Raw genomic sequence first — 14,044 nt, forward strand, 5'->3', positions numbered from 1 at the left:
TGTTAAACAAAACAAAAAAACACACAAAGAAAGCAGCTGTTAAAAAGTGTCCGAGTAAGTTACGCCACAGTTATTCCCTGTCGCCCAGGTCCATGTTTTTAAACAGGCAGGTTAGTTGGCCAGATCATGTAAACTTCGGGGTCCTTTATTGACAGCCGGCGCGGAGTTTTGACGCATGTGTTTTCCGCGCTCTGCTCGTATTGGGAATGGCAGTGCATTTCTTCTGAGGTAACTTCAGTAACTTTAAAAAAATATATATTATACATTTGAATTGAATTTGTTTTTATGGCGTAATATTTTGTTTACATGGAAAATGAACGACGTGAGTAGGTTCGTATATTGATAATTAGCTACAGAGAGGCAAACATTAGCTTAGATAGCTAGCAGTTTTGCAGACGCGTGACTAGCTGTTTAAGCTAAACATGTCTGTGTTGTGAGGTAATGTTACTGCAGTTATAACGAGCTCGAGGCATTATGGGTCTGTTTATAGTCCAGGTATTTGCAGTAGACACGGTTAGTGCGTTTGGTCCGACTGTATTTGCATACTTTACTTTACTAGCTAGATAACTAGTTAGTGCTCTATCCTTTGACGTATTATCATTAGATTTATAATCACTGTAGTTAAGTTCATTAACAGACACACTGTGTATATATATATATGTGTGTGTGTGTATATATATATATATATATATATATATATATATATATATATATATAGAGAGAGAGAGAGAGAGAGAGAGAGAGAGAGAAAGAGAAAGAAAGAAAGAGAGTGATAGAGAGAGTTACAGAGGGCGAGAGTGATAGAGACAGAGTAAGAGAGGGCGAGAGTGATACAGACAGAGTAAGAGAGAGTGATACAGACAGAGTAAGAGAGGGCGAGAGTGATAGAGACAGTGAGAGAGAGTGATAGAGTAAGAAAGAGAGAGAGTGAAGTTGCGTGTGTATATTTATACACACACGCTATCTGTTTTCATATAATCTACACCTATAATAAACAGATTAAATACGTTGTGTTGTTATTGAATGAAGAAAAGTGTATAATCACTGATGTGTAATTTTCTCGTGTTTGTAACAGTCAGGAAGTTTTCTGCAGTTTCTAATTTCTTGATATTATTTTGGCTTATAAACTTTGAGAGAGAAAAAACAGACAGGCTGGAGAAGGAACGGCTGCATCCCAATTCGCCTGCTATCTGCCCTAAATAGTATCTGAGATTAGGATTAGTGTGTCCCAAATCGTAGTATGTTGAAATGAGTATCCCAAAGCTACCTTGATGGTCTACTATTTCCAGTAGATTTTGGACATGTGGATCCGTGGACACTTTTTTTTTTTTTTTTTTTTAAGCTAATTTTACCCACATCTCCCTGCGGAGGAGTAGTTTTGTGATGGTTTGCTTCACCGCATTCAACCTGTAAACATGGCGTACGAGTGTAACATCAATGATGCATCTTTTTAAGTATTTAAGTGTAAGAACCTAAATGATAAGCACTAACTAAAGTTTTTCATTATCTCATAAGATTAATGGTTAGATGTTGTGTAAAAGGAGTGCCATGTTTACATGTCTTGTAGGGTCAGATGTAATGAAATGTGGAAAAATAAATCAAGGAAATAGTAAATTAAATTATATAGAATAAAATATATAAGGAAGAAAAGCTGAAATGCAATGAGGAGTTTGTTTACGGTGACTGTGTGCCTAACTTGGCAACAATGCTGTCTTCCATTACATGACGTGTTAGTCTGTCCCAGTACTTGCATACTCTTTTGCTACACGCTTAAAAGTATGTACTTTTCCTTCACAAAAAGAGTACATACTTTTAGTGGATAGTATACGTAGGTGAATTGGGACACAGCAAACGACTGATTATAGCTGATAACAGAAACGAACTCATTTCACAACATTAGATGTAACTATAAATCGATAAAAAGCACAACGTGTCATTTATTAGTAAATTAAAAATTGTTCCTGCTGCCAAATGGCTGTGATAGAAGAGGAATAAAACACTTTGTGATCGTTGATTATTTTCCTGTAACAGCACACCTCGTCATGTTGTATTTCTTACTTAATGCACAAGGACGGAGAATGATTTGTCACTGTAAAGCTGCATGCTGAGTATAATCACTTACTAAAAGATGTTTTTGATGTTTTATCTCAGTATTTAAGCATCTTGAGAGAGAAACCATGTCATTCAGCTTTGGACAAGCGACCACTGGGGGTGGGTTTACCTTCGGAGCCCCTAAAACCACAGCGTCAGCCAGCGCGGCCCCCAGCTTCTCCCTGCAGACGAGCGCTCCAGCAGCAGGAGGATTCACCTTCGGAGCAGTGGCTCCGCAGCAGTCTCAGGCCCCAGCGGGAACATCTCAGATTGCGGGGCTCCTCGCACAGCCCACCATGAGCACCGCAGCCTCACAGGGTGGATTCAGCTTTGGTGCATCATCACAGAGCAGCACTGCTGGTGGAGGGTTTAATTTTGGGTACGACTTCTACAAAACCAGAAGTGAACTTCCAGACACACCATATCAATGTGTTCTCTAATACGTATGATTAGACCTGGTTTTGAGATGTACTTATGATATTCTCATTTACAATATGTTCTCAATTCCTTTGTTCTTCCAGCGCTGCTCCAAAACTAGGTCTCAGCCTGACTCCAGCTTCTCAGCCAGCCGCTACAGCAGTGACTCTGGGAGGCCTGATGACTTCCACCACCTCGTCCAGTGGCACAGGCTTCACATTCGGAGCCCTCCCTACTCAGACTGCACCTTCAACCCAGCAGTCCACAGGAGGCTTCAGCTTTCCCGGGGCCAAGGTTCAGGCTCCTGCTGCAACTTCAGTGCAGAGCACTCCTTCCTTCTCACTGGGAGGGCAAAGCACAGGTAAGCTCAGCCTCGTACAGCTATGGAGCGTTCACGTCCTCTTTGCTGTCGATATGTAGTCTTTATCATTGATACAGAATTGCCTGGCTTGTACAGAGGGCTATGCAAGCACAAACATACACATTATTCAGTAAGACTGAGAAATTTCTAATTTTGAATCATTATTCATTTTTAATTACTTGGACTTAGATTGAATAGATAATTTATGGCAATATCATATAATATGTCAGTTTACCCACGGAAACGTTGCTGTTCTTTAGCTTGATGACTATATCGATGAGCATTATTGCAAAGAAAAGCAGCACCTCTGCAATTAACAAAGCTCGAGAAGCAGCATGGCAGAATATACAATATATAAAATGTTGTTTCCATCCATTGGGACTACGAAAGCACAAGGCTTGGCTTTCGGTAGAATTCATCAAACTAAGCTAGGCTTTAAAACTGACTGGGCATGGAACAAGTTTGTCCCCAAAGCAGATGTTGTCAAAGAAACTCAGTGGGGCTTATGGTTAGCTTTGTTTGACGGAAGTTAGCCTGGCTTACTGAGTTCGATTCCTTCGCCATTTCCAAAACAGAAATAATTCACACAGTTAAGACAACTTTTATCTGTTTTGCAGTTCACTACATGCTCACAGAAACAGTGTGATTGCTGAAGATTAACTTAAATTGTTATTTTTTTTCTATATTTAAAACTTAAAATAATGTTTCCTCAATATCAAGTGACACAAGTGTCATTCATTCACGGTGGATCCGGAGCCTATCCAGGGAATACAGGGTGTGAAGCGGGAATGAACCCAGGATAGGACTCCAGTCCGTCACGGGGCACCACACACACACACACGCACACACATACGTTCACTTACTCATTCACACTCATTAGCATAGCCAATCCACCTCCTGGCATTTTTCTGTTAGGTTTTTTTTCTGTTTGCATTTGATTAGACTTTTTTCCATGAAGCCCTAGTGGAATTACATTAAGCATGGAAATATTATTCATTAAAATACACTGTTTTAAAGGTAGCTAGTGGTTATACTGGACAGAAAAGACATAATGTAAGCTAGAAAAAGACTAGAATCATCAGGATGCCTGAAGAATAGTTTTATAGTTGCATTGTAGGACACCATATCTAAAATGGAATGGGCATGTCCCTGTACTACTTTAGGTGGTGATGTGTTATTTTACTGGTCATACACTTATAAAAACTAATCATTTACTGTTTCTCCTGAAACTTAAAGGTCTCACTCTGGGAGCTGTTGCTCCAGCCTCTGCTGCCTCGTCTACCGGGATTAACTTTGGGATCAAGCCTGCAGGTGTGGGCGCAGTTTAAAAGTTCATTCAGCGCCTCTGTTACAAAGCACTATAAAAGATAAAGAAAGGAAAGTTTGAATTTTGATTTTCTCACTTGTTTTTCCAGCCACCCCGGCTCCTGCTATTACTGCTGCTGCTGCTGCTAGCCAGGCTGCCCCCATATCTTCTCTGTTTGCCTCCCCTATCCCCTCCGCTGCTTCTACAGGCTTCAGCTGTAAGTGTGTGTTCTGGATGAGTTTTACACTTTCAAGATAACACATCATATTATACAGCAACATCAATATGAGTGCATGGGTCGGTTAATATATCAAACTCAAGGTTAATTTTTTTTTTTATCCTCTTCTTCCAGTGGGTGGCCCAACAAGTGCAGCAGCCCCAGCAGCGTCTTCTGCAGGTACAGCCTCCACTGGCTTGACACTCAAACCACTAGGAGCTGCTACCACCACCACCACCACCACTGCTGCGACCACAGGTAATATTTTTGATGTAGCACCAGCTCTGCACACAGGACGATCGAGCTGTGGCCACAGACACAGGAGTTAACGGTGTGGTGACCAAAACACTCCTTGTGTTAACAGATGGATACCTGAGAACCCCATCCAAGTCAAAGTATTTAATCTAGGTTATTTAAGTAATGTTTAGCTTCTGTGGTGACAGCATCTTGTTGTATACTTTACTCTTTTGGAAATATTAGTTAGGAAGCTGTTAAGCTCTAGCAAATGTATCATTATTGCACACTAGCTTGCTTATGAGATAGCACTAGTTAACTAGCTAACTGTTTTTAACTATTAAAAAAAATCCGTATATTTTATTTTAATTTGGCACATATAACAACTTTGTTAACCACATGAGTAATTTCAGATGATGAATAGTGTCTGTACCATCAAGGTGGGCCACCAGAGTTAGTGTGCCATCTGACCCTAATTAGGCAGAACTGACACATCTAATAACTATCATGACAAGCTAATAGCTAACAGAAAGGTGAAAGTCGTGTGTTCTCATCATGAGTGGCAATGCAAAGAGTGTATTATTATTATTAGTAGTAGGAGTAGTAGTAGTAGGAGTAGTAGTAGTTGCCTTGCCCTGTTCGTGCCATTGTTGTTGCTGTTTATGTCCACCTCTCCTGCCTGTCTGTGCTATGCTTCCAGCAAAATCCACAAAGGTCGCCAAATTGCAATTCAAGGCAAACCAGAGCTGTACCATGTTCACGCATTTATATCTTACACATAGTGAGGAGCGGCAACACCTAGCCACTGACATTAATGTAATGTTATATAGTGTAAAAAAATAATGTCGACAGCAATCAGCCTGAAACATCACAGACTCACCACAACCATATTCCGTTAATCACTTAGTAATCTCTAATCTGTAATCTCTTCTTCGTTAAGTGATATAAGAAAGGTGTTAGCTAAAAATAATGCAGGTTACGTTCTTGACCACTAGGAAATTATACGGAATTGAAAAAACAAACCAATAGAATGAATAACCCTTTTTTTTTTTTTTTTTTTAAATAAATAAAGCTGCTGCTACTGCACCGGCCACCACAAGCTTTTCACTGGGCCTGAAACCTGCTGCCTCTGCTGCACCGGCCACTTCTACAGTCGTGTCCACTGCTGCAGTTACTGCCAGGTGCGGTACATAACATAACATGCAGTAGTTACTGATACATGTGGTGATGATTTCTAAAGGATTTGGTTAGCACCATTTCATACTTTACAGCATTTTTAATGGTGCTATTTTTCACTTTGTTTATCTGTTTTTTTAAATATTTGGCTGCTTTTTTAAATATGTGTCTACTCAGTGCTGAACCAGTGATGTCATATGCCCAGCTGGAGTCCTTGATCAACAAGTGGAGCTCAGAGTTGGAGGACCAAGAGAGACACTTCCTGCAGCAGGCCACTCAGGTCAACGCCTGGGACCGCATGCTGGTGGAGAATGGAGAAAAGGTAACTCGCTATACTAGCAGAGCTGCCAGCCTTTACGCATTTTAACACAGCAGTACATCGCTAGGAGTTATCACTCAAAGATATGCCAAAAGTCATCATTTTTCATCCCCAATAACTGACAGTTGTGTTAGTGTTGTGAACTGACACCCGCTGGAAGCTCCGACCCCTTCCCTCCCATCTCACATTAGTAATCTTTCAGCCGGTCAGTATATACACTCTGAGCTGCCCCTCGTCTGTTTTATTTAAGATGTAGAAACTAGGTACGTACCTGTATACATTACATTTTTTGCGTTCAATACGAATACAGATCCAAACATTAGGTGGAGTTTTTTTTTTTTTTAGTGCCAAAATGGCAAAAATATTTATGGATCCTGGAGGACAGAACAAAATAATTCACACAAGCATGATGTTAGATTAATGTAGAGCTTTAAAGAGCAGCTCACAGAAGCCCAAATACAAATTAAAAATGGCACAACAGACTTGACTAGCCCAAAAAGTTTGGCCATAGGCAAGGGTAGATGCACATTTCTTCTTTTTCCCAGTATTTTCGGGGGAAATGTGTTGGTGCACATTTTTGATTTGCAGTATCTATCTGCACTACTCAGGACATGGACATAATACACTGGATGTTATAGTTGGCAGCCCTGCTCAAAGAAAGTTCATTAAAATCCAATATGATACTAATAGGAGTAGTGGTTTGCTACAGTAGCCTGACCTAAACACTGAGCTCCAAAATAAAACCATATTTGTGTCATGTATGTGTGTACAAACAAAAGGAATATGCGTTTCATGTTTTGAGCCATCCCTCCATGTGGCTCACGCTATTCATGAAAATCCTGTAGATTCAGAAAACTGTCTGTATCCTGCTCCTGAGTGTGTGTAAATTTATGCATAAGAAAACTAACTAATGTAAACATTAGTTTACATAACATGATTCATATCATATAATTTGCATGGATTGCTGCACTTTTATATATGGAATATACTGTCATTTAGCAAATGGCCTTATCCAGAGCGACTTATAGAAGTGCTTTTGAGACATCAAAAATGCATCCTCATGCTAGTTCACTAGGTCAGGGACTAAGAGTACCCTCGAGAACATTTTTTTGAAACCCAGTCATTATATATATTATTGGCATTAATAAAAAAATAAAGAAAGAATTCAAAATAATAAAGAGAGTGAGTCAACACAAACCCATGAATTAATAAATAAAAAAATCAAACCAATCATTCAGTTATAACAAAAGAAATGCCATCATATAAACTGAGGATGGGCCAGTCTGTCTGCGCCTGTCCTCAGTTTATATGAAGAAAAAGGAAAAAAAAAAAGCCTCCGCTAATGGAAGATTTAGCACTCGCTTAGGATGTTTAAAGCCCGGTATGATTTTTCTTGGAAGATGAAAGCTGGTTTATAAATCAGTTTTCCATTTTATTTTGTCCCTAGATTTCGACCTTTTCAGGTGACATTCACAATCTGCTATTACAATTACAATCTGTTAAATATGTTTTATTGGCATAGAATAGAAGTAAGTCAAATAGCTTCAGCTTCCGCCTTTCAGCCTTTACACTCATTGCTCATTTCGAGTCAAAATAACTTCCCCTTCTGCTTTTCTGCCCCAGAGTTCATTTCGTGCTCCCAGCCCTCTGTGCAGTTGAACTTCCAACCATCCATCCATTTTCTGTACTGCTTATTTTACACAGGGTCATGGGGTAACCTGGAGCCTATACCAGGAGACTCGGGGCACAAGGCGGGGGACACACTGGACGGGGTGCCAACCCATCATAGGGCAAAATCGCACACACATTCACACACTACGGACAATTTGGAAATGCTAGTCAGCTACAACGCATGTCTTTGGACTGGGGGATGAAACCGGAGTACCTGGAAGAAACCCCCAAAGCACGGGGTTACCATGCAAACTCCAGGCACACAGGGCAGAGGCGGGATTCGAACTGTTGCAAACCACTAAGCCACCGTGCCCCCCACACTTGGAGTTTTGTGGCGTCACTAAATGCAAATGAGCTGTATCAAGAACACACTTTGCACTTTATGCATGATGAGCATACAAGCACGTGTACAAAGAAACATTTGTAAATCCGGCAGAGCATTTTAGTTTGGTTTGGCTTACGTAAAACTTTTACACACAGCTTCACTAAAAGATTAATAACTGAGGTCCATTTCGTGTGGTTTTTTTCGGTGTTCTTAAATGATCGCCCTCCATCGTTATTAAAAGAAAATCTTCTTGAAAAATCATACGGGATTATAATGAAATGCTGCTTAACAGATCCCAGTTTGACTCACAGAAGCACTGCAAGTGTGCATGTAAACATTTACTAGTGTCTGTATATCTTAACTAAAACAGATGGGTGGCAGCTTTATCCCCAAGCATGTGGTGGTTACAGTAAAACCCCGTGTATATAGGCGGACTCCACTTTCTACCTTAGACAAGTGAAAGAACTGGAATAAAAATACACTGCATTCTGTTTTACCTATTTGAGAATATGAAATTAAGACATTTTGGCATCTTATTGCTTTTAACATGAAGAGTGCTGTTTCAGATTACATCCCTTCATAAGGACATGGAGAAGGTTAAACTGGACCAAAGAAGGTAAGATTGCAAGAGTTAGCATATGTGATGCATTATGGCACATTTGTAGACAGATTTACGTCTGAAGGTCGTGTGGTTTTTTTTTGTTTTTTTTTTTGGGGGGGGTTTCTTACTTCAGGCTGGATCAGGAGTTGGACTTTATTCTGTCCCAGCAAAAGGAGCTGGAGGATCTTCTCGCTCCCTTGGAGGAGTCAGTGAAGGAGCAAAGTGGAACCATCTATATGCAGAATGCTGATGAGGAGCGAGAGAGAACGTAAACAAATCCCTCACTTACAAATCCTTTCAGTGCTTTACCTGCATGCAAATGAACATGTGATGCAAAACTGATGTGTATTTGATGTTTGTTCTATTTTTGTACGCTAGTCTACACTTACTCTACTTGAGGTTTTCCTTTCCATCCTTAGTACTATATCTCTGTACTAAATCTCTGCATTTTTGAAGAAACATCATACTGAGTGCATTTACATGTACAGAGTAGTCTGATTAGTGCAAGAAAGCAGATTTTTTTTACTGTAATGTTTTCCAGGTTTAGAAGCACTTCAGTAATCTGCTAAAGGGAAACTCAAGTTTACAGTCATGTTATAAATTTAAGGTTTATTTAATTGGCTGTTTCAGGAACATCATGTCTAGTAGAGATTAGAGGACAGTAGCAGTGTCATCCAAATAACTACTTGAGCAAGGAGTAGGAAACGTCGGTGATGATGAGGTTTATTATAAATAAATCCTATGTAATTAAGGTATATTATAGCCTACAGAATGTACCTCTTGTATGTGAAAGAACATTATTCATAGCGCTATCCTCTTTGCTATAGCAGAGTGAATGGCATTTTAGGATTCAGCCACAGGGGAGAAAAACAGCACATGACTACCCATGTTATTCTGCTAGTGAAACTAATTACAGTTTTTCAGAAGAGAGATTGAGTGTCACCATTATTTAAAATGAACTATCTTGTAAGGAGTTAAACTGTTTAATCAGCCAAGCAGTGGAACAGTGCTGATAACCTCTGCGTTGTTTAATTTGTCTAAGTTTAGATATCCAATTATGCTGTTTACAGAACCTCTTGAATAATCTGATAATGGCTGAAATCTGATAATGATAAGGTTATGTCATATATAAATACACTTAGTATTGCAGTTTGATGCGCTTTCGTGCATGTGCTGTTTTTAAAAATGCCTATCTTCTCAAAGGTATAAGTTGGCAGAAAATGTTGATGCTCAGCTGAAGAGAATGTCCCAAGATCTGAAGGAGATCATTGAGCACCTCAACACTTCCAACAGCCTGGCCGACACAAGTGACCCGGTATGTTTCTTAGTCTCATCCTCTACTTAATAAAACACATTTACCACTGTTATTTCTGTGAGTAGCGTTCAGACTGAAAATTGTCACTGCAGGAGTGCGACTGCATTCGTTTAAGAAGCAGTGAATCTAACTGAAGAATGTGTGAGAGGGAGGTGTTATTGTATTGTACGATTTTAATCCATCATGTAACAATATGCAAATCCAGACCAAGCACCAGGGAAAGGTAGTGGACGGGTGTGTATAGGGTTGGAAATGTTTCCTAATTTGAAAGGCAGTGCTGACAGATAGCAACTTTCATATATATACCGATCAGCCATAATATTAAACCCACTGACAGGTGAAGTGAACAGCATTGATTACCTCGTTACAGTGGCACCTGTCAAGGCAGCAAGTGAACAATCAGTTCTCGAAGTTGATATGCTGAAAGCAGGAAAAATGGACAAGCATAAGGATCAGAGCGAATCTGAAAAGGGCCAAATTGTGATGGCTAAACAACTGGGTCAGAGCATCTCCAAAACAGCAGGTCTTGTGGGGTGTTCCTGGTATGCAGTGGTTAGTACCTACCCTAAGTGATCCAAGGAAGGGCAACCGGTGAACCGGCGACGGGGTCATGGACGCCCATGGCTCATTGATGCATGTGGGGAGTGAAGGCTAGCCCGTCTGATCTGATCCCACAGAAGAGCTACTGTAGCACAAACTGCTGAAAAAGTAAATGCTGGCTATGATATAAAGGTTTGAGAACACACAGTGCATCGCAGCTTGCAGTGTATGGGGCTGCGTAGCCGTAGACAGAGTGCCCATGCTGACCTCTGTCCACTGCCAAAAGCACCTACAATGGGCATGTGAGAAACTGGACAGTTGAAGATTCGAAAAAAAAAATCACCTGGTCTTCGGTGAGTCTGTGCCCGTGATAGCCTCAGATTCCTGTTCTTGGGTGACAGGAGTGGAACCTGATGTGGTCTTCTGCTGTTGTAGCTCATCCACCTCAAGGTTTGATGTGTTGTGCATTCTGAGATGCTTTTCTGCTTACCATGGTTGTAAAGAGTGATTATTTGAGTTACTGTAGATTTCCCGTTAGCTCAGACCAGTCTGGTCGTTCTCCTCTGATCTCTCTCATGAACAAAGTGTTTCAGCCTGCAGACCCTCCGCTCACAGGATGGTTTTTTTTTTCTCTTCTTTTCTTCTCCCCCACACCATTCTGTGTAAACTCCAGGGACTGCTGTGTGTGAAAATCCCAAGAGATCATCAGTTTCTGAAATACTCAAACCAGCCGTACTGGCACTAACAACCATCCCACAGTCAAAGTCACAGAGATCACACTTTTTCCCCATTCTGATCTTTAATGTGAACATTACCTGAAGTTCTTGACAAAAATCAACATCAACAAAACCCACCAGCAAAGGCAGCGTCAGACATGGATGTCTGATTTGGACCAATTTCATTTGCCACTTTTTCCCTGTCACTGTCTAAATCCATGAGTTCTTATAAACAGTCGGTCAATTATACATATGATATTTGACATTTTAAAATCTTTCTCCACATCAGTGTAGCTACTGTGGTGCTTGGGTTTAATTTCCCTTTTTAATTACCTTTAACTTGTGACTTTCAAGATTTCAATATAAAAATGATTATTCATTTGCACACACTCCCTAAATTATGAATCCTTAAATGGAAAAAAGCTAATGAATAATATTGCTTTGTTGCAGAAGTTGCATTAACGTGGCAGGCATTTTTATTTTACATAATGTTGGTGCTGCTTTCATTCTTGTTATAGTCTAGTTTAGCATTTGTCCTGTTCAGTGTTCCACTGTCCTATAATTTGAATCTTACCATTTCAGCTCCAGCAGATCTGCAAAATCCTCAATGCACACATGGACTCTCTGCAGTGGGTCGAGCAAAACTCTGGTTAGTATCTTCCTAGATTTATGCCTTTCCATTTTGAGTGCTCTTTATATAAGTGTTATGTTGTGAAATGTTGTGTTTGGTGTACCTAATGACTATTTTCAATATACAGTTCTGCTTCAGAGGCGTGTGGAAGAGGTGTCCAAGCTGTGTGAGAGCCGCAGTAAGGAGCAAGAGAAGAGCTTTCGTCTAAGTTTCCAATGATTGGCAATAAAACATGGCAGTGTATTGTAAATGAAAATCATTGTTTTGCTAATTCTGTTTGAATAAAAAGGTGTACTTTTTACTTTCCACACATTTTTCTTTATTAGAGTTTTTTTTTATTTAATTACAAAATTATTGGCCCAATAGGGGGTACGGTGGCTTAGTGGTTTTCACCTTTGCTTCACACCTTCGGGGATGGGGGTTCAAATCCCGCCTCTGCCCAGTGTGAGCAGAGTTTGCATGTTCTCCCAGTGCTTCAGGGGTTTCCTCCGGGTACTCCGATTTCCTCCCCCAGTCCAAAGACATGCGTTTTAGGCTGATTGGCATTTCCAAATTGTCTGTAGTGTGTGAATGTACCCTGTGATGGGTTGGCACCCCATCCAGGGTGTCCCCTGCCTTGTGCCCCAAGTCCCCTAGGATAGGCTTCAGGTTCCCCACAACCCTGCGTAGGATAAGCAGTACAGAAAATAGATGAATGTATGGATTATTGGCCCAATTTTGTAAAGCAGTCACAGTAAATAAAGACTACTAAAGACCAGTAAAAGTGAACCACTTGGACTAAAGGACCATAAAAATAAAATGATTGTTGCCTTTTATAGCATAGTCAGTATTGTATAAGGCAATTTTAATTTCCCTTATGTAGTACACAAATATTTTAATTCGTTATTATCCGAGTTGTTCAGTGTTCCTGTGCTCCATGACTACTTCACTTCACTTGACTGAGTGGATGTGTAACTTGGCGCTGTTTGGGACTGAACCGCGAGAACGGCGTTGCGTCGCTGATATTCATCAGCCAATGAGATTCACTTCCTGGTTTAAGGCGCACGAGCCAATCAGCGTGTCTCTTCCCGTCGGAAAACATGGCGCCTTGCTTTGTTTGATTTCACTGGGCAGCTTCGGGTTTTTCCTCCTTCCACCCTTTTTACGGTAAAACGAATAGAATTTGCTTTGCTCCGGAGATGCTAAGATCTTGTGTGTTCCTTACTGTAAGGAAATGAGCACCGAAAGCGGCAGGTATGTGCACAACTGGACGTGTTCCTGCCTGTGGGTTGGTGTGTTGCTTTAGACAGCCTGAGCAGAAACCGGTGCGGGGCGAAAGCACAGAATTAGGCCCAACACGCACACTCTGGAGGGTATAATATGAGTAAAATAGGAGAGTATTTTAATGCATGATATGGCGAATAAGTCAATAAGTGTGTCTTGACGTGTTTTTGAATAGTCTTGGAAACTAAGTGGGGCGCTATATAAATATATAAACACTCAAATAGCGCCTGTGTGTGGAGCTCCTCTTCTTTTCTATTTCTAGCTTTTAGTTTGCGATTTAAGAGACCTGAGCATTGTCTAAACGTAACCAAGCTGTGTAATGAACTGAATTACTCATTTTTAAGTGATAAATTCTGAACTTAGCTGTATAATAAAGTGTGTCAGGGCAACCGGCAAAGCTGCTGCATGTTCACCTATAATAATATAGTGATGTAACCGCTCAAGCTAAAATAATAATAATCATAATAATCATAAAAATAATACTAATACGCGCTATACATGCAGCTGTATCACAGCAAACGTATACATTTATTATTATGATTTAAATTTAAAAAAAAAAAAAAAAAAAAAACCCCGTCCATCGAGCCCACACTGGCAGTGTTAGTGTGCAGCGCCCTGGTGAACGCAGCCTGCGCCATTTTAGCGCGCCAGAGTCATCCGGCAAGATGGCGCTCTTGCTTTGTGTCCTCAGCTCTTCGTGGAGCAGCAGCAGCAGCAGCAGCGTTAGCGCTCTGTAAGAGGAAACAAGCAGCCTGAGTGTACACACGTGTACACAAAACCTAGCTGTCTGCGGACAACGGAGGGAAATTTTTAATTTTTCATTTGAGAGCAGCAGCAGCAGTTGTGGTGAGAGGAGTGTGT

The 14,044-nt window shown here is 40.6% G+C and overlaps 2 protein-coding genes across 6 annotated transcripts in view; both read left to right on the forward strand.

Moving 5' to 3' along the window:
- Positions 1–122: 122 nt before the first annotated feature.
- Positions 123–12,230, forward strand: nup62l (nucleoporin 62 like). Its single transcript, XM_026940334.3, has 13 exons — positions 123–228; positions 2,152–2,470; positions 2,613–2,869; positions 4,106–4,180; positions 4,285–4,392; positions 4,528–4,650; positions 5,699–5,807; positions 5,980–6,124; positions 8,684–8,733; positions 8,852–8,986; positions 9,922–10,033; positions 11,872–11,938; positions 12,048–12,230. The coding sequence occupies exons 2-13, from the start codon at positions 2,178–2,180 to the stop codon at positions 12,137–12,139; spliced, it is 1,566 nt and encodes a 521-aa protein (XP_026796135.3). The 5' UTR covers positions 123–228; positions 2,152–2,177; the 3' UTR covers positions 12,140–12,230.
- Positions 12,231–12,948: 718 nt separating this feature from the next.
- atrx (ATRX chromatin remodeler) overlaps positions 12,949–14,044 on the forward strand; it is a 53,107-nt gene continuing 52,011 nt past the window's right edge. For 2 of the 5 annotated variants that reach the window (XM_034305595.2, XM_053235452.1), the window contains exon 1: positions 12,949–13,066. Coding sequence is in view for 1 of the 5 variants with exons in the window: in XM_034305591.2 (XP_034161482.2) it covers positions 13,134–13,153 (20 nt within the window). In the remaining 4 variants the exon portion in view is untranslated. Of the gene's footprint in view, positions 13,154–13,207; positions 14,030–14,044 lie in introns of those variants that run through there. The other 3 variants (XM_034305593.2, XM_034305591.2, XM_034305594.2) reach the window with 2 other exon arrangements.

The sequence above is a fragment of the Pangasianodon hypophthalmus genome, chromosome 7 (assembly GCF_027358585.1).
Source record: "Pangasianodon hypophthalmus isolate fPanHyp1 chromosome 7, fPanHyp1.pri, whole genome shotgun sequence".
Classification (NCBI taxonomy): Eukaryota; Metazoa; Chordata; class Actinopteri; order Siluriformes; family Pangasiidae; genus Pangasianodon; species Pangasianodon hypophthalmus.

Coding starts and splice junctions, on each gene's coding strand:
- nup62l (XM_026940334.3), top strand. CDS start 2,178: ATGTCATTCAGCTTTGGACAAGCGACCACTGGGGGTGGGTTTACCTTC. Junction 2,870..4,105: donor ACTGGGAGGGCAAAGCACAG/GTAAGCTCAGCC, acceptor TGAAACTTAAAG/GTCTCACTCTGGGAGCTGTT. Junction 8,734..8,851: donor GTTAAACTGGACCAAAGAAG/GTAAGATTGCAA, acceptor TTCTTACTTCAG/GCTGGATCAGGAGTTGGACT.